This window comes from Mustela nigripes, chromosome 3 (genome assembly GCF_022355385.1).
Source record: "Mustela nigripes isolate SB6536 chromosome 3, MUSNIG.SB6536, whole genome shotgun sequence".
Classification (NCBI taxonomy): Eukaryota; Metazoa; Chordata; class Mammalia; order Carnivora; family Mustelidae; genus Mustela; species Mustela nigripes.
Genome location: NC_081559.1, coordinates 20135104 through 20160862, shown reverse-complemented (window position 1 = coordinate 20160862; position 25759 = coordinate 20135104). Strand labels below are relative to the sequence as shown.

General features: G+C 36.7%; 1 protein-coding gene across 27 annotated transcripts in view; it reads right to left on the bottom strand.

Moving 5' to 3' along the window:
• MAP2 (microtubule associated protein 2) overlaps window positions 1-25759 on the bottom strand; it is a 291575-nt gene that overhangs the window by 62061 nt on the left and 203755 nt on the right. For all 27 annotated transcript variants that reach the window (XM_059393356.1, XM_059393353.1, XM_059393358.1 and 24 more), the window contains one exon: window positions 15282-15566. In XM_059393356.1, the coding sequence (XP_059249339.1) occupies window positions 15282-15543 (262 nt within the window). In that variant the 5' untranslated portion in view covers window positions 15544-15566. The remainder of the gene's footprint in view (window positions 1-15281; window positions 15567-25759) is intronic.

Sequence of the window (25759 nt, the reverse complement as noted above, 5' to 3'; positions counted from 1 at the left end):
TGTAATCAACTGGTGAAGAAGGAAATTAAAAGAGCAGATTGTTGGTTTTCCTGTTTGTTTATTTCCGTGGCACCTTAGCATTAATTAAAGAGGCTAACCTTGGCATCTCCTTCCGTAGACTCTGATTTGATCTCAAAGGTCACCCGTGCCAGTGTTGCAGCTGTAGATCTTTGCCCTACCAGCTTTTTCTTCCAAAGATTTCTTCTAAAGATTTACTGATTAAAACAAGGGTAAATTTAGTTTATGGGAATAAATGCACTTGAGTAAAATTAGTTTATGGAGATAAACACATTTTAAGATAAGGACTCATGACTGCAAAAATTCAGTTCTGATGGATGCTTAAATTTAAGAAAATTTATTGTGTACCCCTTTAGACAATGGAACTATTCTTAGCCATGATGAAGAATATGAAGATAAGACAGGTTATTCCTACATGTAAATTGTGCTTAAAATGGGGCTATCTCATTAAAGGAGAAATTTTGTTTCTCTTTTCAAAGATTTTTCTGTGAAAAATGACCACAGATTTTCGCTCACAAAACCACAGTCCCTCAGAACGTCCTGCTCTAAAATGTGCTTAGAACCTGGCTAGGCTCTGATTGGCAGCAGTTATGATTATAGGGCAATTTTTCCTCTGCCTCTTTTTTCCCCCATTGCAACTGATGGGCTCCAATCCACAATTTGTTTAGATTGATAATCTAACCTAATCAAATAAAGTTTTTAAAACTTGAAGAGAATCTGCCCAGCATTTAAATTCAGTCACTGGTTTAATTAAGATGGTTATCAGTGGAAGGATACCACAGGTTAAGCATACTGTATTATGGAGTCAAAGCAGTTAGAAAAGAAAAGCACAGATCAGAAATCTTACCTACTAGAAAATTTTGCTCCTAATTTTAAGGGTTCACTTGGAAATAGGAAAAAACACATTTAAGCAGAAGAAATATAGTTAGCAAATATAGTTTAGCTTTATACTTAACTATTCTAGTTAAAAGTTATTGCTGTTGGTGGTATTGGGGATTTCCAATGTGGTAATGTACCCTATTTATATTGCTGTTTTTAGCCCATGTATTAAACATTTATTAATTAAGCTAGATTATAATATTTCATTGATTTTAAATTAATTTGAGAAAGAGAAATTTCTTACAGAATATTCCCCTTTCAAATTTTCAGATTGCTTTAATATACATACAGTGAATATAATCAATAAGGCACTGGGATAATTGATAATGTTTTTAGAGCTTTTCAATGTTCAGTTGTGCATCTTATCAAAGTCATTGCTATTGTACTACTCCTTGTGAATCTGTGAGAATTGAATCATCTTTTGCATTAAGTCTTGAACACATCCTATTGTCAGAAGAATGTGGCACATTAATAATGAGACATTATTAATAACATTAACAGAAAGATGAAATAGCAATAAAACTAGAGACCTTAAATAAATGCACAGAGTAACTGTGGGATAAACAAAATACAAAGGTGTGTGTAGAAATGCAATACAGTGTGTGGTGTGTGTGTGTTTATGCATTTGCCAGCTTTCATGCCAGGAAAGTCTCTCCATGTTTTTCAAGTTTCACCTGTATTTGAGAACCTCAAAGACTTTGATCACCTGAAGCAAGGCTAGGATTTGGGCAAATTCATGTTTCTGTAATTTCAAAACCTAGGAATGCCTGAACTGGAGGATATGATGGAAAAATGGAAAAATTTTCCGGGATCCAAAAAATGTCATTAGAGTAAACTTTCAAAATATAGTTCTCTATGTACCAGGAATAGTTTTTACTAGTTACCTCTATAAAGCTAGTTATTTCTTTTAAGAGAAACTGTTTGTTACAATGATATGGTAAAAGTCACCTTTTGTTCACTCTGTCCTTCTCATCCCCATCATAGTATAACTTATATAAAATCTTTGGAGGCCTTGGGACCTAGAAGCATATGGAATTTAGGAACTATATGATGGGAAAACCACTTTGTTCCCAACACATAGACCAACATGACTTTTATGTAATTATAGTTTTCTTCAACCTCCAGTCCTACCATGTTTCTAAGAATGAATGTGCAAATAGCAGCATACAATATCAACCTTATGTGCTTTCTTCCTAACAAGTCTCTCATGAACTATAAATGGTTTAAGTAAGTGATTCTCCATCTTCTATAACTGCCCATTTTATTTTTATCATTGTAGCTATATAAAATATCATCCAAAAATATTCTCTTTACACCAGCTCTAAAACCACTTGGCATACTTTTAAGTCACTAATAAGTATAGATGGTAAATCTTTATCATTTTCAAATTGTACCTATATATATATGACATATATGACATGATATAATGTAATATATAAAACCAGAGAACCATATTCCAATGAAGATATGATATGATGATCTGAAAAGATATAATAGAATTAATTACATTGTGAAATTATGAAAACTAAAATGCCATAGTGAAAATAAAATAAAAAATAAGGAGCAAGATAGTTTTGAGCTTTCCCTCTCTTATTCATTAACAATTTTTGTTAAATAAGAGCTCAGCCATAACACAAGATAAGAGAGAGGCACATTCTCTGAAAAATTTCAAACAAGTAAAATTAATAATAGTTAAAGACTTTCTTGTAGGACCTCTGAGTAGCAAGATGAAGAGACTTTGCAAGATCACGTTTTATCAGACAATTAAATGTCAAGTCCAATGTTATATTTGTAATTCGTGATATTTTGATAGGAAAAAAGCAAAGATTTTAGAGAACTTTTAGTTCCCTCATGACAAACATTATTCTCAAATAAAGATGACTTGTTTTGTATTCTGGATTGATAAATGCATCCCATGTAAAATACTATTAAATTAATTTCTCTCCATCCACAGATACAAAAGATTCATTACAGAAAATAAAAAAGAAGTAATAGTAACTTAAAAGTTATCATCAGAAATTTACAAATAAGGGACGCCTGGGTGGCTCAGTTGGTTAAGCAGCTGCCTTCGGCTCAGGTCATGATCCCAGCGTCCTGGGATCGAGTCCCACATCGGGCTCCTTGCTTGGCAGGGAGCCTGCTTCTCCCTCTGCCTCTGCCTGCCACTCTGTCTGCCTGTGCTTGCTCTCGCTTCTCTCTCTATGACAAATAAATAAAATAAAAAAAAAAAAAATTTACAAATAAAATACAAATTCTACTTTAGAAAATACCCCTTAGAGGTCTGTTGAAATAAAATTATACATTGATGATTTTGCTTCAATGTTGTTTACTATGTCAATTTGTATCTCTTCTCTGTATACTCATCTCATTGTTACCAATATTCTGGAAATATCTGCAAATCCTTGGTGTCATATACAGCATACTTAAAACAGGCAAAGTATTCACCGTGAAGACATTGAAGCTTTATATCGGAATGTAAATGGAATCTAGAAAGCATAAAACTCTGATTATGGTAATAGCTCTGGTTGTTCTATTGTGTGAGCCCAGCAGAAACAGAAACATCAATTTTGATGGAGTGGCAGAGTTGAGAAAAATGTAAGAACAGGATGCCGTCTAAATGTAGCGTGACACCAGGCGAGGCAAGTGAGTTTTGCAGTGGGGTGGAGGGTGGGATCCTGAACATAGGAGGTACCTTAAGGTGACTACTGATAACCTGAAGAAAAGTGAAATAGGATTCAGGAAGCAAAGGAAAAGGTGCTCAAAGCAAGGTTTATTTACTTTATAATTTTGCTCATGGCAGGTCCCAGGTAGGCAGATGCTACTACAACTACAAGCTATACGGTGTTTGAAAACACATAGCATTTAACATGAAAAACACAATCCTATTTTAATGGATATGTGGGGCTTCTTCATGATATGGTAAATCAGATTTTATAATCTTCATTTCATTTTAGTAAAATATAGCAATGAAAATCCAATTTACTATAGACACATCAAAAGGTATATTATTCTCTTACTGGCATATAAGAAAATTGTCAAAATCAGGCCTTGTAGCTTTTTATTTTTCAAAATGCTGTTCATTATTCATTATTTGATATGTGGTAACTCTGATCACAAAGAGGTTGCCCAATTCCTCGTTCTAAAAATATGCTTAAGAATATTTCTGGTTCATTTTTATTTCCCCTGAAAGTTTATCAATCCCTTCATTCCAACTCTTAGAGAGATCCTCTACCCTTCAAAAATGTTTTATTTGAGCTTGTATTGGGGTTTATTTTGTTGAAGAAAAGTTTGCTGTGAAAGGAAAAACTCTTATGAAATCAGGGAACTTTGTGATTTCTGCTCTTTTTTTTTTTTCTTGGATAATTCTGAAATGCAACATGAAACACAGAGGTGTGAATAGTTTGGTCTGATAGTAACAAGAAAGTGCCAAAGCTATAGAAAGAGAAGTATGGTTTCAATGCAATCACATTAAGTAAAGCATCATGCTTAAAACTTTATAGAACAAAAGAACCACATCAATATTTTAATCAACTAGGTTTTCTAAAATATTTTCTAAAAAGCATACTTGGTAATTTCCATTTCTCTCTAGACCTGGCGAAGAAAAGCACTTTGTATTTATATAGCTTTTGTCATATTCAATTGCATCAGAGAACATAAGGGGGAGTGGAAATTCACTATTATTTGGGGACACAGGATACTCAAGCATTTCTAATTAGAATTGAAGAAATGCTCAACATCTAATAAAAAAATCTACTTTAAAAATTAAGCATAATCTGGGAAGTTTATACTCCTTCCCATTTAAAAAAAAAATCAGCCTTATCTGGTGATTCCAGTCTTAAGATATTAAATTATCAGGGAGGGTAAGGGTAAGTAATTCACCCTTCCTTAAGCAATGAAATCCAACTATAAAGGAATCTGTATCACAAAAACATACAAGTTCTTGAGCAGTATTTTCAATGTTGCATTTAGATCATATGTGCAAGTTCAATGTGGTCCACAGGGCATTTCAGGCAGATATTTTATGAGGACAGGGATCATTGCTACCATAAATGAATGAACTTCCCCTCCTAAAAATGTGACTTTTGAAAGTAGCATCTGCACTTGCTTCAAACTCAGTTCTTTGTTTCCTTTCTGAATGAAAGCTGTAAGAATTGGGTGGGGAACTGACCTGGAGGAGTATCTTACATGCTTTGGCACTTGGGTCAAGTTAGTGGATTTTGGGGGGAGAAAAAGCAGCATTTTTGTACTGATACAGCTCTGAGAAGAACAAGTTTATTCCAGTCTTTGCAATGTTTTAGTCATAAATCTCTATTTTTTTTAAGCTGATGAGGAAAAAACACAACAACCTGTAGACAGTTTTTCAAGAAAATGAAAATGTACATGGCTTTAAGATAAAGGACAGCAGTATGCAAAATGTAGCAAGAAGAAAAAGTATCTAAAAATTTCATTTTAAAAATTGCTTATAAAAGTAATAGTAAATGATGATGATGATTTTTCCCTTATGAGAAGAAAAAAATCCTTTAAATACTGAAATACTTCATGATTAGAATCAGAACATGTATATAGGAGCATCTTTCATTTTATTCTATCAAAAAGAAAAAAAAAATGGGTTACAAAACACTTTTCTCATTTTTAAAAAAATAATGACACTAGAGAAGTTAACAAGTAAATATCCCTATTATTCAGTAGAGAAATGCTGTTTCTTATCTAAGAACTTATCATTTGCAAATCATGTTATAGATTCTAAGATGAAGTAGAGAAAAAAAGAGCATTGGTGATATTTTATGTAGGTTGACCTTCAAAAATAGCGTACATTTCTCCAAGACAATATTAGTATATTCTTTTAAAGAAGAAGGATAGTTAAACCTATGACTTATGAGGAACCTGGATGGCTCAGTTGGTTAAGCAACTGCCTTTGGCTTAGGTCATGATCTTGGAGTTTCCAGATAGAGTCCCACATTGAATTCCACGTGGGGCTCCCTGCATGGCAGGGAGTCTGCTTCTCCCTCTAACTGCCCTCCTCTCATGCTCTCTTTCGCTCTCTCAAATTGATAGATAAAATCCTTAAAAAAACAAAAACAACACAAAACAAAACTATGCCTTAGAACATCCATTTGCTTTAAGATTGAGATGGTCCATTTGCCAGAACTGAAATTTAATGTGAGTTCCTGACTTAAACCGTGAGGCAGTCCTTACCTTATGCCCAGAGGATCAACGTGGTCGTGAATTTTAAAGTTCTATTTGCAGGATATTTTAGTGCCATTTCAACTGCAGCCAACTGGGACACTGGGCTCAGTTTTGCAGGAATGAGCATAAGAACTTATTCACTATCCATGTGTTTCTTAGCTCTTAGCTTACAGATCTCTCTTAGAAAGGTCATTTACTCTGTTTCCATATTCTTTCCAGTTCCTTAATTTTCATCATCAAGAAAATATCTCTAATCAGAGGTCATACTGCTATCTTAAGTCAGAAGTGTATTTTCTTTACTCCAAACCTTCACCCCCGTTTTCAGACCATGTGATCTTCTGCTATATCCTTTCTTGACCCTCTTTTCACTACAGTATTTCAGAGTTGCTACTGAATTCCTTTCTGTCCAAGCCACCGGTTCTACAGTCTTCGCTGATTCTAGCCTTCTCTCTCCCAGATCCTTATTTTGCTTCTTTATGTCCATCATTGTCCCTAACACCATCATTCCCACAAGGGCATTGCTCGTGCTGTGGTATAATTTGTGTAGCCCCATTTTGCTCCTGAGATTTCAATCTCAAAACCCAAGATGAACATGAACGCTTTCTCTTCTTTATATCCATTCCAAAGAATGTATTAGCACTTACTATAGAAAACAATCACGGCATTATATACCAAAAGGAACATGAAGACAAACGATGCACAGCTTCTGCCCCAAAACACTTAAAACCTAGTGCTGCAGATTGAAACAAGTAACAGGTAAGCTCAGTAGAATGGTCCATATGATTAGTGCTACTAACAAGATATGAATACGCCACACGGGTGTTCAGGAGAGGAGGACACTCCCTGGAGAGAATAAAATCAGGGTCAGCTCTGGATCTTTGACTGTGTACTCTGAGAACCTTTCCTGTGGGGTATGCACCCTTTCAAATATTTTCTCATCCCTGTTTCAGTGCAGCACATGAATGAAACCACAGATTCTTTGGGTAAATGTAACCTGTTTTGCCAAAGGGAAGATTGTTAGCTGACTCGGAAGGGTTGGCCATTCACGCCAGAGTCCTTTACAGACAAGCTAGAGGTGCTCCTAACCCAGCACTGTCTCAATCTGTCTTTCCAAATAGAATATTGGGACTGAAAATCCGGAGTCCAATTTATAGTCTGTTAAAGCTGAGTCATCACTATTAAAGATGATTTTCCTCTGAATCTTGATTCCTCTGTCATTACTCATTTGCCTACTGTTGTCTTAAGTTTTAAGGATTACCGAAATCAGTTGTAAAAACAGACATTTTATTCCCATTTCCGTGTTCTAATAACCACTTAGCATTTGCATATCTGTTCAAGGTTGCAACGAGAGCCTGGGACATAGATGTTCCTCCTTCTTTGTTCAACAGTTTGACTGGGTTTTGAGTTGTATTTCCTGTGTGTGTTGTTGAACGATGACTGCTGCTGGGAGATGAGCCACTCCGTGAGCAGGCAGCAAGCAGCTCAGTGGCCTTTTCCCCTCAGGACTCAGGATGCCAAGTCAGATCATGCTTTCACGGCCAGATCTGCAAGGCGGCACCAGTTGTTCTGTTCATCTGCTCCAGAGATGAATTTCCAGACTCCCCTGACAGGCAAAGCACGTGCTTTATGTAATGTGCTGAGGAGCAGTGAAGTGTGAGGGAATGAGGGCGAGAGGAAAACTGAAGCAGAGAGAGTCGGTTCATCCCAGTAGCTTGGGGAGGAGAGAGAGAGGAGTGATGACTATGAGCTACTCCTCAGACTCCTAACCTCTTAGCAGCAATAACAACGAAGCCAGTCAGCCCTTGAGGTGGTATTTGTCTCAGGTACATGCAAGCAAAAAAATCAATGTGTGTATATATATATGTTATTCCTTTCAAAAAATACATTATTGATCAGTGATTAATATATTCTCAAGATATTAGAGCAATTCATTTGCTGCAAATTACTGTTAAAGTTGTTCTCTGGGGTACCTGGGTGGCTTAGTTGTTAAGTGTCTGCCTTTGGCTCAGGTCATGATCCCAGGGTCCTGGGATCGAGCCCCGCATTGGGCTCCCTGCTTGGCAGGAAGCTTGCTTGTCCCTCTCCCATTCCCCCTCTTGTGTTCCCTCTCTCGTTGTGTCCTTCTCTGTTAATAAATAAATAATATCTTTAAAAAAAAAAAAGTTCTCTCTTTTTTTTTCCTTTTCTTTTGTGAGGAGAGAATTCTTAGAAATATAAGAAGAGACAGATAAAGGGAATAATTAATCCTCATCAAAACAAAGGCTTAGGTTTTCCAAAAATGAATCCAGGAAGACTCCCTTTCATGACTGATTATTTTCAAAATCTGCTCACTGCAAATAAAAAAGGTTTTATGAAACATTTAGAATTTTTCCCCAAGTGGAGATTTTAAAACCTCAAAAAAAGGGAATACCTTAAAAGAAAAAAAAATGACAGAATGTGATAGCAAATTAGAGAGGAGGAAATTTGATAAAGTCTTTAAAATACAGAATCAGGAGGGAGGGTCAATTAACAAAATACAATGATAATTAAATTATATTTACATTTAAAAACAAGCCAGATAGAATTTTACCAGTAGATCTGAATGGTTCTTGCTCAAATCTGTTGCACTAAGATTCAAACTCAATAAAATATTTTTCAAAGTATCAGTGGCCCAAAGAGAATGATAAAACACCTTTTTGTGTTTAGTGCTTATGATTGTGGTTCTGACACTTAGTGTAAAACAAAATGGTAAAGAAACGAGACTGATTTCCAGCAAGAGCATGGGAGGAATTTTCTGGAAGAATATACATGGGAGTAAATGTGTATGCAAATTAACCTTAATTTTTAAATATCATATTACATTGTGTTAGATACAGCCTTGCTCTTCACAACTGGAAGTGTTTGTAGGCAATTAAAATTCCAAGGAACAAAAACATGTTTTAATTTGTTGAGTCATTGGGTTTAATTAAAAGAAGTCTAGAGGAACCAAGTTTCCCTTATATTTTGATTCAGAATTATTGGCTTAAGACAAAACTCATCTACTTTAAGACTTGTGCTGTAGAGCAAAGATAGACGTGAAGTGGATTTTTATAGGAAGAGCTACCTTATATATAACTGCACATTGAAGTAAACAACATTATCTGGTGCCTGTCTTCCTCCACTTTGTGGAAACACTTTAAGCCCTAACTAGCAATACCTACTATATATAAGCTCCTATCTTACCAAGAGGAAGAAATGCAGTTCTTTACTAGAATGCCCATGTAAGTTAATGCTCAGGTACCGACCCATCTCTTGACCAACAAGAGAAGCCACATATTATAATAAAGCTCATACCCCAAATCTGCTTCAAATGGTATAGAGACCACACAGGACAAAGCAAACATGACAAATGCAAACCTGACGGAATTTTATCAATCCTTGTCCTTCTTACTCTTTCTAACCCCAGATGCCGAACTGTTCAAGGAAGACATTGACAAGATCCCCATTTTCTGTACTCCTCCATCGGCGCCGCCAGGCCCAGAGGCTTCGTGGTGAGGCCGTGTGCTTTTCTGTAGATCCACCCTTGAATGCTAAATAACTCTGCACGCTCCTCTCTCCGCAGAGCTCAGGGAAATGGCAGCGGCAGCGATGAGTGGTTGCCATGGCAACAAGGAAAGGCAAATCTGCCACCTCTTGTCTTGTTAGGTCGCTGTGTTTGCCTTGCAGGGTGGTGCAGATGGCTTTAGTCGTTTCACGGGAGAAATGGTTCTGCACTTTTCTGGCATTGCGCACATTAATATAATATCATATACAATATGCCATATTTTAAAAGGGATGGTGACTGCTCCTCGTAAATCTCAACTCTGGGAATGGAAGTGGGAAGGACGAGAGAGGTAAGAAAAGGCAGGTTTGAATTTTCCAAGACTGGAAAGGGAAACAGAGAGAAGCTTAAAGGTATATTCAGCTTTCTGCACACAAATGATGACCAACTTTCCCGCCGTCACATATTTTTAAGCCGAAACTTACAATTTCAGCAAGGATATACTTATCCCTTGGCTGCCTGAGTTATGGGGATGTGAAAGGGCGAGTCAAGGCTTCCAAAGGCACAGCTCCCTTGGGAAGCTCTGGAAAAGCGATAGTGTGCAAGAGCTTTTCCAGATCTCACTGCTTCAGGAGGGAGCAGACCAGAAGAGGATTCCTGGAATGCTGGGAAAACAAAGCAGCCTTGGGGAACCGGGGGCGGGTACTGAGGAAATGTCCTTTAATCTTTAAATTTACTCCAAGAGATAGCTGATATTGGCTTTTTGCTGACCACAAAGGCACTTTATACTCTGGTGTTTTCTACTCATGTTAAAAGCATTGTACCTTGGGATAGTCAAAAGCACAGGAGCATGGTTTTTCAATACTTCAGGGTTGTGGCATCTACACACTTCCAAGAACTGCCTCCTTTCCTGCTCCACTCATACTGAAAACCAAGACTAAATTATGGTTTTCTGTTGTGTTTAAAGGTCCATGGATGAGGTGTTCTACAATAGAAGGGGGCTGTCATTGAGAGCCGTAACAGCTGGCTGTTGCATTCTGGATCTGGCAATGTAGGGTAGTGGACGGCGCACTGGTCTATGCAGCAGGGGACCGGCGGTCTGGCTGTAGTCATGTGATCTCGGTTGGGTGACTACACCTGTGAAAAGTGGTCTCACTGGTTTCCTCCAGTTATCTTTTTTTTTTTTTTTAAGATTTTATTTCCTTATTTGATAGTGAGAGAGAGAGAGAGAGAGAGAGAGAGAGAAGGCACACAAGCAGTGGGAGGAGCAGAGGGAGAGAGAGAAGCAGAAGAGGGAGCCCAACACAGGACTCGACACGGGGCTTGATCCCAGGACCCTGGGACTGTGACTTGAGCCAAAGGCAGCCACTTAACTGACTGAGCCACCCAGATGCCTTCTTCTGGTTATTTTGATAGGAACCTAATTTGAGTTTGGGCCGCACCCTCAGATAAGAAACTTAAAGATTGATCACCTAATTTTCACTCAGACTTGGAACTCTGGGGGTATACCAAATGTGGGCCTCTTGCTTTTTTTCCATAATGATAAAGTAGAGAAGAGAGGAAAGGTTTATTACAAGCCCATTATGATTCTCACTTTGGAAGACAATTTAAAAATGACAGTTTTAAAACAAACAAAAATCAGAAAGAGACTCATAAATATAGAGAACTGATCTAACCAGGGGGAATGGGGTAGGGGAAGGGGCAAAATGGGGGAAGGGGAGGGGGATGTTTAGGCTTCTAGTTATGGAATTAGTAAGTCATGGCAATAAAAGGTATAGTCCAGGGAACCCAGTCAGTGGCACTGTAATGGCATTGCACGGTGACACATGGGAGCTGCACTTGAGGGAAGGAGAGCATAATAACAACAATACAGAGAAGCTGAATCACTATGTTGTACACCTGAAACTAAAGTAGCATTGTGTGTCCTCTCTACTTTGGTAAAAAAAACAAATGTAAAAAATGATGTTCTTAGTCTCATAATTATTGATTTCCTAAGTGACTAGATGCTTCATGGCTTCTCGTTTCATTCTGGGGGCTTTTGTGGCATGGCTTCCAAAAAGGTTACCTTAGTGAATACATGTAAAAAAAAAAAAATCTTGACGTAGCCAAAGTGATGCTACAACGGGTGAGCAAATAATTCTATCTACTTTTTTATGGATTAGCTTTACATGGTGAGGAAAAAGATGAAATCAAGGAATCCATAAAGAAATAGAATGTATAATATTACATTCTGTAATATTAATTCTACAAGAATTCTACTAGAATTCCCTTCTCTCCCTTCCCCAAGTCTCAGCATATAGGATCAAAAATGGGCTGCCTATGGGCTTGCATTTGCAAAAGTTAAAAATTACTATGGCCCAGGAATGAAGGTGAACATCGAAAAGTGTAGATGAGAAAGGACGGGGTCTGATCTTTGGTTGAAGTAAGTCCGCCTGATGAACGAAGAGGCGAGGGAGATGCAGTGATTGGGTTGCATTTATTATGTGATTTTTCTTTTAGAGATGAGTAAAAATAAACAATCCTGTGGATAAATTTGTTTCTAACAATGAAGAGAGGACTATAGCAAAGTAGGAGAGAAGAAAGATCTTTGGATTCAACCAGTAGTGGCCAGGACACCACAGCATATAGCTGAAGACCTGATGTTACTGGAAAGTGTGCCACGTTAACAGTGCCCCAGAAGTATCTTTTCCAAGGGAAAAATGCAAAATACTGACAGATTACATGTGAATGGTAAAAGAGGAGGCTAATGAATTGCTCCTCTGGTCCTCTTTAAAATAACAACCTCAAAATACAGTGTCAGTTCATGTTAATAAACCCTATCATCAAAGGATAGGATTTTTAAAGACCGTATTTCAGATTTAAGAACACTTCTTACTGGGAATGATTTTTGTTATGTATAAACCATCAATTAATAAAATGTACTATTATTTTAAGCTAAAGTTTGGGGGGAAATCTAATTGCACATTAACTTATCACTGGCACATCCTCTGTAGGTATGAGACAATGTTGTATATTTTCTTCCCTACAGCTTTCCACATTATACGGACTTACTACATGTCTTATTATATCTGGAGGGAGGTTCATGTAAAATCATACCCTAGTTTGGATTGTACATCTTACTCTGGTAACCCACAGTTGGCTGTTTACAACTTTTGTCACTATGAACATACATATAGAACTTCCAGAGTTAGAGTCTGAAGAGTAAGATAAGATTCAAGTGAAATATGATGAATTGAGTTCAAAATGAACTCTGAATGATCCTGAACTCATCAATTAAGAGAAACATCTGTTAGGCTCTTTTTAATTTATACTATTTTCTCAGAGAAGCAGGTGGAGACACACTGACCCGGCAAAGCGATTTTTCTGATGTTCTTAAATAATTAAGACTACTAAAAAGAAATAGAGAGTGATGTTGGCTCTTCACCGCTTGACCGAGCACACAGAGCTACTTTTTTCTTTAGTGTATTACAAGCTGCTATCATTATCTGTAAGGTTCAACTGGTAAGATAAGACTTTTCAGTAGTGTCACCATTAATTTGAAAAGGACTTTCTTTTTTTCTTTGGCATTCATTCACACACTCATTCAACATACATTAATTGAGCATTCGAAGTGCAACAGCGGGTGTTGTTGGATAGGATGATGAGAAAAATCTTGGCCTATCACGTTATCTTGTCTTCCCCACAGTCATTTTGCTCCAGCATGTCCTCATCTCCTCATGCCTCAATTTCTTCAAAACCTTCCTACTTAGTTCTCCTGACACCCAAGTCCTACCTTGTTCAAGCTATATTGACCTCAACAGTATAAAGAGATGCCTTGATCAAGAGTGCCCCGTTGTCCATATCGACAGGACCACCACCAGAAATAACAATAATGGTAATTAATAGATGCTCTTCTCTGATCCGTTGACTTTGTACACTTCACCATCTCATTTAATCCTCATTGTGACCGTGAAAGGCAAAAATAACATTTTTATTTCAGTTGTATCCACAGTTTCTTACTACCAGGCCATATGTGCCTGTTGAGCACTGCACAGATTCACAAATGCTTGAATTAGATTGCACACTCACTCTCCTCTCCTGTTCCACATGAGTTTCTGCAGGATCCTTGCTTCTTATCATGGCAACTGCCAAAAATCTGACTTCACATAGATAAGTCTTAAAAAGGAATGTGGTGTGATCGAATGTCGAAACTGTGAACGGTCTTGAGGTCCGGTGGTGTTTAACAGATGCTGAGTATCACTGTGTTTCCCTTTGAGCAATTAAAATACTTTGCCATCGCCCTGTGAGTTTGCTGTGACTTTTCAGGATGCTTCTGTGCACACTTTGGGAAATTTGGTCTTAAGTAGAAACGATCCCTTGTCAGCGTTGCCTTTCTATACTGCTGGTTTAGCATAGAACACATTGTGTTTCACATTTGAATTGTGTGCACAGGTCCCATGTCTGCTCCTGGGTCATCTGCTCTGTGAAGGTCGAAGACATACCTTGCACGAGCCCTGGCACAGAAGCTGGCACATCTTACATATAGAAAAGGCTCAACAATAGTTTATTGAATGAGGGGATTAAAAAAATTACACTATGTCCTTATGTAATTGTTCCTCAGTTATCTGAGATGCCCTTAATCATACGCACTGAAATTTAAATACATTTTTTGAACAAAGTGTACAGTTGAGAAGTGTTGCTGTCTAATTGAGAAAGCGTGCAGGAAATCAGGGTTTGAATAAGCAAGAGATGACTGTGAAGGGGGCACAGTCTTTCCTATTACTTGCAGTTCACCTACTCTTTGTGGAGTGGCATGTCTGTAAGTTACTGTGTTCAAACACATTACATTCTGGTTACAGAAAAAAGGTAATTGATGGTGACAAATACAGTGCAAGCAAGTGTTTCCTAATGCTGTTTACATGTTATAATGACCATACCATCAATGATGATATTATCAATGACAGAAGAAAGAGGACTATTGGTAGAAATTACACTTTGAAAGGAAGTACTTAAGAGTAACTCAAATTATGTTCTCCTTCAAGCATCTGTAATATTACTTCTTACAAAACTCTCTGAGGAAGTATGGAATGGTTCCTATGTATGTGTATGTGTTTGGTTCCTTTCTTTCACTCTCTTTCTCTCTTCCTTAAGGATTTTTTTTTTTTTTTAAAGTAATCTCTACACTCAACATGAAGCTTGAACTCGCAACTCCAAGACCAAAATTGGAGCCAACTATGCTCCACCAACTGAGCCAGCCAGGTACCTCAATCTCTCTCTCTCTCTCTTTTTTTTTTTTAAAGGCTGGAAGATAGACTCCAAATTGCCCCCAAAAGTAAATATGCTTCTATTCAGTCAATCAAATTTAGGTCCAATATTATTCAAGAGAATCAATAAGTAACTATTTGTGAAATTTTCTTTCCGTGACCTAAAAAGCTGACAGTTACTAGCAAAACACACATACACTGAGCCACGTGTCTATTACAACTAACGTGGTAAAAACTAAATAGGGAGAGGGGATGAAGAATACAACTAATTTGGGGGAATGTCTGGCTAGTTCCCAAGATTATTCTCTTCTTTTGGTGTCTATTTCCCCTGACTGACTGGAATTTCAGTCCTAGCACTAGTGACAGAGGATCATTGCAGTAAATTAATTCACTTTCGGATGAAACAGACTTCAAAGCACGAAGCCAGCCCTGGGCACAGAGGAGCCCTTAGTTACCTGCTGTTTCTCTGTCAGCTGAGGTCAGCTCTCCGTTGATTCCATTCTCTTTGGTATCTGAATAGGTGCTCTGTGACCCATGTTCTCCAAAGGCGCCCTCTTCATCCTCCCTGTACGGGAATCCATTGGCGCTTCTGACAAGTCCTTCCCCTGCCCCGCCTTGGTCCTTAATCTCAGGTGGATGTGGGTGAGCCGATGCCTCTGTTAGTTGAGTGGAGGTCCAGTGAGGCGCCTTTGCTTCATCTTTCCGATCATCTGCCATTCTTCCACGCCCTGCGACCTCTCCTGAGATTGGAATCAGAAAAATAGTCGCCATCACTTTGGGAAAATCTGATCTGATATGACTATTCCTAAGACAGGGAAAACTTATAGCAAACTCAATGGTTAGCTATGGTCAAAAAACCATGCTTAATAATCCACTGCTAATATTAAGCAAATAGTTATTGTTCATACCTTTTTTTTTTTTAACAGATCTTTTCTGGCTTATCTATTCCTTTACTATGTGACCGCCATCACTTCAATTTACTTTAAACTAGTGTTTAGCATTTAAGGAGATCTATAACTTTCATTGACTTATGTTATTGACTGTACAGTAGAGTTGAAGAATCCTTCAGGATAGGGGAAACAGCAGTATGAAGACATTGGGTAGAAAAAGGTAAGAAAACAAATAGCTAAGGGGAAAGATGAATTAGGGAAGATCACTCCAAGTACTCTTAAAAACACAACTCTCCCCGAACCCTAGAAAAGGCATTGTCTAATGTAGTAGTCCTTTCCATTTCAAAGGTGTTCAATTCAAACCAGAGGTAGATATGTTTTCCTGGATACTGTATATTAAAAGAGAGTTTTGACTTAATTTTTTAGCAAATTTTCCTAAACCTTATCTACAGATTAAGAGTATATATAGATGTACTAAGATTTTCTCTTAGTATAAATCTTACATAGAGAAAGAATAAAAAATACAGTATTAGGCCCACATCCTGCCTTATAATGTTATTTCACAGGTAAGTCAAATCAGATCTGGACAAGTTGAATCACTGACATATATCAGGTAGTTATAAATTATAGTAAAGTTTGAATAAGTCACGGGATGGGTGTTCTCCACATGTTAAGTGAGTGGAAAATATTGCATAGCCTTGATTTCCATGCTGATGCCACTAGGTTTAGAGATATAGTCAAGAAAAGGTGTTTCATCACTCAGTTCTAGAAAACTGTTGCCAGCAAGGTAGACTCATGGTTGGCCTATTGTCTCCACATTGCCAATAATGACATAGGCAATGACTGTCTCTGAGGGAAACTAAGAACACTTTCCTGTTTTCAAAAACAGTAACAAGTAAAAAACTCCAAAGAAGCAACAAGATTGTGTTAAAATTAATCTACCTCCTGTTACTAAGCTCTGTTTAGAGACATCACAAATAAATTAAGTTACATAGAAAGTAAGTTTTCTTACCAGATTCCTAACAAGTATTTGTCTTTTTTTTTTTTTTTTAAACTTAATTTCAATGCTTTCTTCAGGTTCTAATTCTAGTTTTCTATTCATTCCAGGACAGCTGGATGAGTTAACTTGTTTAAACTAATTTGACTACAATACCAAACCTCCTCCCAGATTCCTTCCCATAAGGTTCTATTTATTGTTCCTAAGAACATATTCTAAAAGGATAGAGAAGTTTAGTACTTATTTATTTATTTTACTTACTTACTTAATTAATTTATATGATTTCATTTATTTCTTTGAGAGCAAGAGAGAGACAGAGAGAGTACAAAGTGAGGGAGAAAAAGCATGAGCATGGGGAGGTGCAGAGAGAGAAGCAGACTTCCCATTGAGTAAAGAGCCTGACTCATCCAAAGATGCGGGATCATGACCTGAGCCTAAGGCTGGTACTTAACCCACTAAGCCCTCCAGGTGCCCCAGAAGTTTAGCTTTTGAAACATTGATTGAAGGACTTGTGAATAAGCCAAGGAGCATCCTTACATCACTAACAATGTACAATGAACTGGATCCACAGAAGGGTTTCCTCATCTGTAAAGTGAGGACAACAATGTCCAGTTTATTGTTTGTTATAAAAGGTGAACAGAAAAATATAAAGGGCTCCGCACAGTCCCAGTCATGCTCAATAAATAGTAGTTGTTATCTTTGTTATTGTTATTAGAATGATACTACCAATCATACCAGAAATCATTATACATAAAATTTTAAGTAGTTTTCTAGAATTATTACTATAGGAACCAGAGGCTGAAAACATGATGCGTACAACAATAGTTACTTGCAAATGTCTACAGGTATTATTTAGAACTGAAAGCATGTTCCAAGGCAGACATGGCAAATGTCTAAGATGCAGAAGCCCAATGGCAGGAGTGTACTCTCAGAATTCAGCACTCCATGTATATACCTGAAAACTCTACTCCATCCTTATAAGGATAATTCTGCAATATTCTAGAATGCAGTCTGCCATTGTCTTCCAGTCAAATATCAAAGGACCTCATCCAGGAGTGTGAGGATTATATTTTTTTCTGAACTGTCGTGGCACCTTCATAAGTCTAATGGATTGAAGAAATAACCTGGATTCCAATTGTGACTTTTGTATTCAAGATGCTGGCTTGGCATCCTTTTCTTTACATGCCTTGGTTTCCTTTCCCAAAATAGCTCAATTAAAATTTCCATATTTTTACACTGTCCAGTCTATTTTGCATGCTGAATGAATACCTGTAAGTAGGAAGTTTCTCCAAAAGAAGTATATGCCTTCTTAAGACCACTTTAAAAAAATTAATGGGTTTTCATTTTAGAACACTTCGAGATCTACAGAAATACTAAGCAGATACAGTACAAAGAGTTTCTATGCATCCTTGTACACAATTTCCTGTTACTAAAATCTTACCTCTGTATGGTACTTTAGTTATAATTATAAAATATTAATATATTATTATTAACTGAAGTCCCTTGTTTACTGGGATTTCCTTTTTAATTTTTGCAATTTCCTTTATCTTTTGCTTTAGAATCCCATTCTGCAAACATTAACAATTCTTTTCACATCTCTTTAGTTTTCCCTTGGCTGTGGGAATTTCTCAGACTTTCCTTGTTTTTGATGACTTTGAAAAATATTGGTCATGTATAGATAGAATAATTCCTCTATTGAAATGCATCAGATGTAATTTCTTGATTAGTTTTGGGATGTGTTTTGGGGGGGGAAGACTGTCAATGCTTACATGTGCAAATAAGCTTGAGAAACGCTGAGTCATGGGGATGTGTATAACTTGATCTTTCAGAGGGCTTTTGATATGTTACTGGAATTTTGGAATCTCAGGGAGGGCCAGAGATGTCCAAAACATTCCAACCAATTGGCCATAGAAAACTTTTCCTGATGCCGTGTTTATTAACGTGTTCAAAAGGATTTGGGAAATGCTTAGGTTTGGATTTTAGCCTTTGTTTAATGCTGAGAGTATCCTAGCCACAGATCTTCAAAGTAAATAAAATTATATAAACACCTAAACTCCCAGTTTAAGTTGGCAGTTTTTCCCCCAGGGCTCTCTGGGAAAAAATCTGTCAGTGACAAAAATTCCTCACCTTGGACCTAAAAAAACAATGCCTGACTGAGGAAGAGTATCACTTGATTATCATCCACTTAAATGTTAAGTGTTAATATTAAATGTTAAATGTTAAAATGTTAAGATACTTTGTTTTCAAGACACCAAGCATTTAAATCCTAAACTCCTTAATGGTAAATGCTTTAGAGTTTTGTATTCTTTCTTTTCAATTAATCAATGAAAGGTGATATTTCCAAGAAAAAAAAAAAAAAAAAGCTCATTTTGGAAAAAAAAAAAAAAAGCTGGGTGGCCATGCTGCTTTAATTAATGTCAGTGGCACAAATACAGTGAATTAATTATCTAAAATGCATCATCTGACTTCCTGATATGACTATTCAGATAATACATGGTAAAATGCTCGCAGATTAATCAGACATCAATTTCTTATTTGTTGGGTATTAGAAATGTACAAAGTCTAACCATCCTAAGTGACAACATTTGAGGAGATTTTAAGCTATAATCAGCATTGCTCTGACAAAACGACTTTGACAGAAAATGTGATTTGGAAAGATTTTTATCTGCTGTACTGAAAAGCTGCTGGAATCAAAGGAGACACTCTTCGGCCACACTCTCTTACAATCGCAATGTAGTATTATTAAAATACTACCCACTCATAGTAAATTTCACTTAAATCCCTAATCCATGTTTTGGGGTCATAGATAATCTCCACTCTTCACAATGGTATTACAATATAGTTACAGGAGATCACAGCATCTTTTAATTTCTTCCTCCTGATGTATTACTTTTATCTGATGCTCCCCCAAAACTGTGAATGTAGTATTAAAGAAGATAAGAAAGCTGAGATAAACTCCAATCCCCTCCAAATCTATAAAAGGAAAGTTGTAAGGTACCAGGAATTGTGATATTCCATTCCTCTCGTATAATGAGAAAGACTCTTCTCTTTCCATATAAAGATCACAGATCCTAACTGCCCCTAACAGCTGAACAGCTGTGGGGGGGGGGGGGGATCTACCACACAATCACCTGGTTTGATTATTAAACTGAAAAGCTGCCTGAATCCTTCCCCCTACCTCCCTTCCAAAAATGTAGTTTGAGAATGTGGGCAAGGGAATTATTAAGTTGAATAGAAATGTACTAAGTCCGAGACATTTATTTCCAATGGGAATCTTACCTGGTAGAGCTAAACGCAAATGCCAGTATTAATGGGGATACAGCTACCTGTAATATGGATTTTTAACAAAGAGATCCACGAGGTTCAAATTTCTCATTATATCAGTATGAGATACTCGCGTGACTTGATCATATCATTGCTCTTATACCGCATATTGCAAGGCCCCAGTATTCATCTCAATTAAGATACACAATACACAGTTGGAAAGAAAGCTGGGAGAAAATCTTGTGCCACCAAAATGTCAGTCATGGACTTGAGTGGTAAGCTTCAATCTTTGCTAACCTTCTTTTTAAAGATTTTATTTATTCATTTTATTTGAGAGAGAAAGAGTGTGGGCAGGGGGAGGAGCAGAGAGGGAGAAGAGAGAATCTCAAGCAGACTCAGTGCAGAGCACAGAGAGCGTGTGGAACTTGATCCCCGAACCCAGAAATCACCACCCTAGCTGAAACCAGGAGTTTAACTGACAGAGCTACCCAGATGTCCCCTACCCTTTTTAATACAACCACTTCCTCTTGATATTTGAAAGTTCTCTAAGAACAGATTTATTTCTTCTTTCATCAAAATTCCACCTTTTAAAATTCTAGTTCTTAAAATCCTAGCATTTTCCCCTCAATAAACCTTAGGTCTATAATACTCTTTGGCAAAAGCACACATGTTTTCAACCCAGCTGTTGAACCACTGACCATGGCTACACTCCAATTCATTTCTTTAATGACTAATTATTTTTAAAAAATGTAAGATTCATGAGTATTTGGCAGTCTGTCATAGACTTTTGATTCTAAGGATAGGAGCCAAATGATATGACTTGGTATTGATTAGATTTCTAACCCATTGAAGACTCAATGTATATCACCTCATATTAAAACCAGAATGAAAACAGTCTTACTACAGATTAAGTTCCCAGTTGAAATGGTATATGGATTAATTCCTTATCTATTTACATAAAATTATTCAATTTTGTTTTGAGGTAGATGTGATGCATAGATGTTTAAGGCTGCTGAGTAAAATAACTACTTTTCCTCATACTGAGAAGGTTTTATTACCTTGAATCAGGAGCCCTATAAGTAGTCAAATCTCTTGGATAATTATAGCTAAGTAATCCCAAGAAAGAGAAGAGATATATAAGTGAAACACTGGAAGGAACAACAAAACAACAACAATAAAAAGAAACAGAAAAAAATTAAATAACTAACTTCATATAAGACATGTCTGTTTGGCAGAACAGTTCATGGTTTAGGGTAGATATATTCCAATCTTTAATTACTTAATAAATAGAAAAATTTATATCTCATATGATAATTAATATAGATTTTTACAGATACATTTTATAGCTTTTCGATGGGTGTATCAGGCAGCCCCACTATTATTTATCAGCTTTCTAGAATATTGATTGCAGTATCAATAATTAGATCTCTCCTACATTGAGATTCTATTGTATTTAAGTGTATCTGTTTTTCAAACTGTCCAGGCCTAAGACTGTAATGCTCTGTTTCAAAACTCTGGGATTTTACTTGAGTCTCTATCCAGATACTTACATGAATTCATATATATCTAAATATTTACTTTTCTTTTCCTGTGAAAAAAAATTTGGACTTGCCTACAGGCAAACCAAAAGTCTGCTTCTAATTCTGTAAAACCACTCTTGAAAACACACCCTTTTGTGATATGATTGTACCTAGCACAAGGGTATACACAATAAATTAATTTATATTATAATTTAGAATTAAGATATGTATTTTGCCAATTTTTTATATTTCTTAGTCAATCAAATAATCTATCACTTTCCACATCTTCCTTTAATTACTAGGAACTTTAATGCTTAGCTATAGTATTTACCCCCTTCTAAGACTTTGGTACTATGTTCTATTTCTTATTTTATATATAATTTAATTGTAAAACTTATCAGATCTTTTCTGAAATCAGGCAGAATACATGTTATAAATAAACAATAACTGGACCTATTACCTTCTGAAAATTTACTTTAAGGTATCACTTTTTAAAGAAATTATGTATTATAATTTAGTACACAGTAGCTCTCATGTTATCCCTCATGTATGTAAAATGAATAAAATACAAAATAAACTTAAATTTTCTTTACACAAAACATGTATAAGATCTTACTTAATATTCTAGATCTTTCAGATAACTACTAGGTCAATAAATTCTCATGAGAAATACGATTTCTTAGAAAAACTAACATTACTGGTTTTTAAAAAATTATATTTCTTTCTCTCTCTCCTTTTTAAAAAATATTTTATTTATTTATTTGGGAGAGAGAGAGAGAGAGAGACCGCACAAGTGGGCACAAGGGCAGAGAAAGAGGGAGAAACAGACTCCCCAGTGATTGAGGAGCCCCACACGGGGCCTGATCCCAGGACCCTGGCATCATGACCTGAGGGGAAGGCAGAGGCTTAACCAACTGAGCCACCCACTCGCCTCATAAAAATAGTATTTCTCTTTTATCTATCTTTCTTAGAATACTCTTTTAATTACCATTCAAGCAAATGTTGCTAATAAATGAATTGTAACTTTCAAATGACATGTGACTTATTATATTGGAGGTGGCGAAAAACCACACTTTTGTTGGTTCTGCCTAATGATTTAAAATGTGCACATTAAAACTAAAGCATTTAAAGACTAGTTTAAAAAGAGTCATTTTCATCTGGACTTCCACTTATCATTGGACTACTGGAATATTGGACTACTGGAATATTGTACATGCAAAAAAAATAGTTTGATTAAACTCTGAAAGTTCTTATACTTTCTGTTCTTTAGAGCAAGTAGCACATAGATATACTTATTCAAGTATATCAAACAAAAGTTCCTGAGCGCATATGCCCCGAGTGCTTGCAGATAGAAGAAAAGAAGGTACAACTGTCACATTTTTTCTACTATTTTAAGGGAAGAAATAAAAAGTAAGCAGAACCACCTAGAAGAAAATGTCCCTGACAGTTCTAATGTCTTCCTTTTTTTTTTTTTATTTTTTTTTTAAAGATTTTATTTATTTATTTGACAGGCAGAGATTACAAGTAGGCAGAGAGGCAGGCAGAGAGAGAGAGAGAGAGGAGGAAGCAGGATCCCCACTGAGCAGAGAGCCCGACGTGGGGCTCGATCCCAGGACCCTGGGATCATGACCTGAGCCGAAGGCAGAGGCTTTAACCCACTGAGCCACCCAGGCGCCCCTCTAATGTCTTCCTAAGCTATGGATGAATTTCTTTTCTCAGGGCTAAAGATGCAAAGCAGAGATACATTGTACTAAAAAAAGAAACCATTTTCTGATTTTCTACCTACTTAGTTGGAGGTTTTCATATTTCTCTTTCAAAGTCTCTTTCAAAGTCTGAAAAGGGCCATGCAAAAGTTAGATGCACAGGCTTAAGTGGGTAGGAGAAGAATCAATGAAACAAGATGGGATTGGGAGGGAGACAAACCATAAGTGACTCTTAATTTCACAAAACAAACTGAGGGTTGCTGGGGGGAGGGAGTTTGGGAGAAGGGGGTGGGATTATGGACATTGGGGAGGGTATGTGCTTTGGTGAGTGCTGTGAAGTGTGTAAACCTGGTGATTCACAGACCTGTACCCCTGGGGATAAAAATAAATGTTTATAAAAAATAAAAAATTAAAAAAACAAAAGTTAGATGCACACAACTAACACAGATAGTAATATATAAACCAGCCCAAATGCCACTTAGTCTTCAGATGGGTTCCAAATATTTGTTGAATGTTGAATGAATTAATCATCAATCCCCTACCTTGAGATAAACACATGGAAAAACATTCTGACCGTTATGGATGTTTGGCTAACACTAGCTCACTGGGTGAGAGGACAATGGTTTTGAATCTAATTTTCAGGCATGGTAGTTTTGGACTCAAGTTCTAACTCCATTGAAGGCCGTGTAAAAAATGATACCAAGTTCAAAGATTAACTAGACCTGAGCATGACCTAGTATACATAAGAAAGACCATGTGACATGTAGGTTTAGAAATATCTTTAAGATAAACTATTTTGTCTCATTTCAGAAAAAGTACTTAAATCACGAAACTGACACAGTATTCGGCAATCATCTACTCCAATGTACCTTAAAGTGTTTTCAGCCAATTACCTCTGCTATTGATCTAATAAATTAGAATTTCTGAAAATGGGGATTGGAAATTGGTTTAAGAAGTTCAACAGGTGATTCTGATACACTAAAGTTTGGAACCTCATGCTTCCAGGAAAGCCTGCTTCACAGGATTTCAGAAAAGAACAGGGAGTGATAGTATTACATACACAATCACCCTGTAGAATAACTGAAGTAGAAGGTTGAGACGATTTTTTTTTTTTTTTTTAGATTTTACCTATATATTTATTTGTTAGGGAGAGAGAGAGAGAAAGCAAGCACAAGCAGGGGAGCACAGGCAGAGGGAGAAGGGGGCTCTCCGCTGAGCAGGGATACAAATGCAGAAGTCCATCCAGTGTCCTGGGATCATGACCTGAGCTGAAGGCAGCCACTTAACCAGCTAAGCGACCCAGATGTCTCTGAGACAATTATCTTGATAGGTCACAATGTCATTCTCATAAATAGAGGCTAAAGCTTTCACTTCCTCAGTCTGGTACATTTATGAGGAGGCAATTGTGTCCAACCACAGGACTGACTGCTTTTAGTCAGCTTCCTGGTAATATGCCAGTTTGTTGTTGTGTCTAATCCTACTAGAGGGAGGCAGAAATTTCTCAGAAGAATGGTTAAAATTACCCATTGTTTGTGGTAAAATTCACTTTGTATTTTGAAAGCAGTAACTTGGCCTCAGTCAATCTACATCTTCAAACTGTCTTTAGAATATTTATTTTAGATACTCCTTGGCATTCAATAACGGTTTAAGACAAAAGCACATTTGCTGAAAATATCTCAAATCCGGTTATACATTTTTTTATCCATTAAATCATTTTAGAAATGGATGTAGGTTAATAAACATGTTATGAACATGTGATATTCTGAAGTAGCAAAGTTTTCAAGGAAGTAATTGAATGTTTTAACATTTAATTTAGATGCATGCTGAAAATGTCATTTAGCAGAGTAGGACTTTTTCTCTCAGGATTCCCATATGACCACAAACCACACTGTTTTTCTTTGGATTACAATATTAAAAAGATCACAAAGCACAGAAATAGTCACTGATTATAGTTATTACTAGGCAACATTAAATACTCTCAAAAATTGGCAAAAGGAGAAACAATGAAAACTTGGAAAATCTAAAGGAAAAATACACTCTGTGCCAGATAGGCATGTCTCCATTTTTATAATGCTCTTGGCACGGATAGTTCTAGAATGTTTTCTATGATATGTTCTGCCCTGTCATCATGTAATGTACCAATTCAATAAAAAGACTGGCATCGTAATTTTGTACTGCTACAAAAGAGTAAAACAACTAGTTATATAATACAATTAATAAATACTGTTTCCCTTTTCCATGTAGGCTTATTATGCTTTATACTATTACTATCCATATCAGTATAGCAAAACAGAAACTTGTTTTGACCCCGAGCAGTATTAGAAATTTATGTAGAATCTACATCTTTGCTTACAAATGCTGAATTCAAAGCTTAAATAGTTGTTGATTATTTAAGCTTTAACCTGACTATAACTCTCTATCCCTTCTCTTTGTTTTCCATGCAAATCTGAGGAAAAAGGTCTTGGTGGCACGAAAAAGGTCTAAGTTGAATTGCTGGGTCATAAGATACAAACGTAGTGATCCAAAGGGGCACGTGCACCCAAATGTTTATAGCAGCAA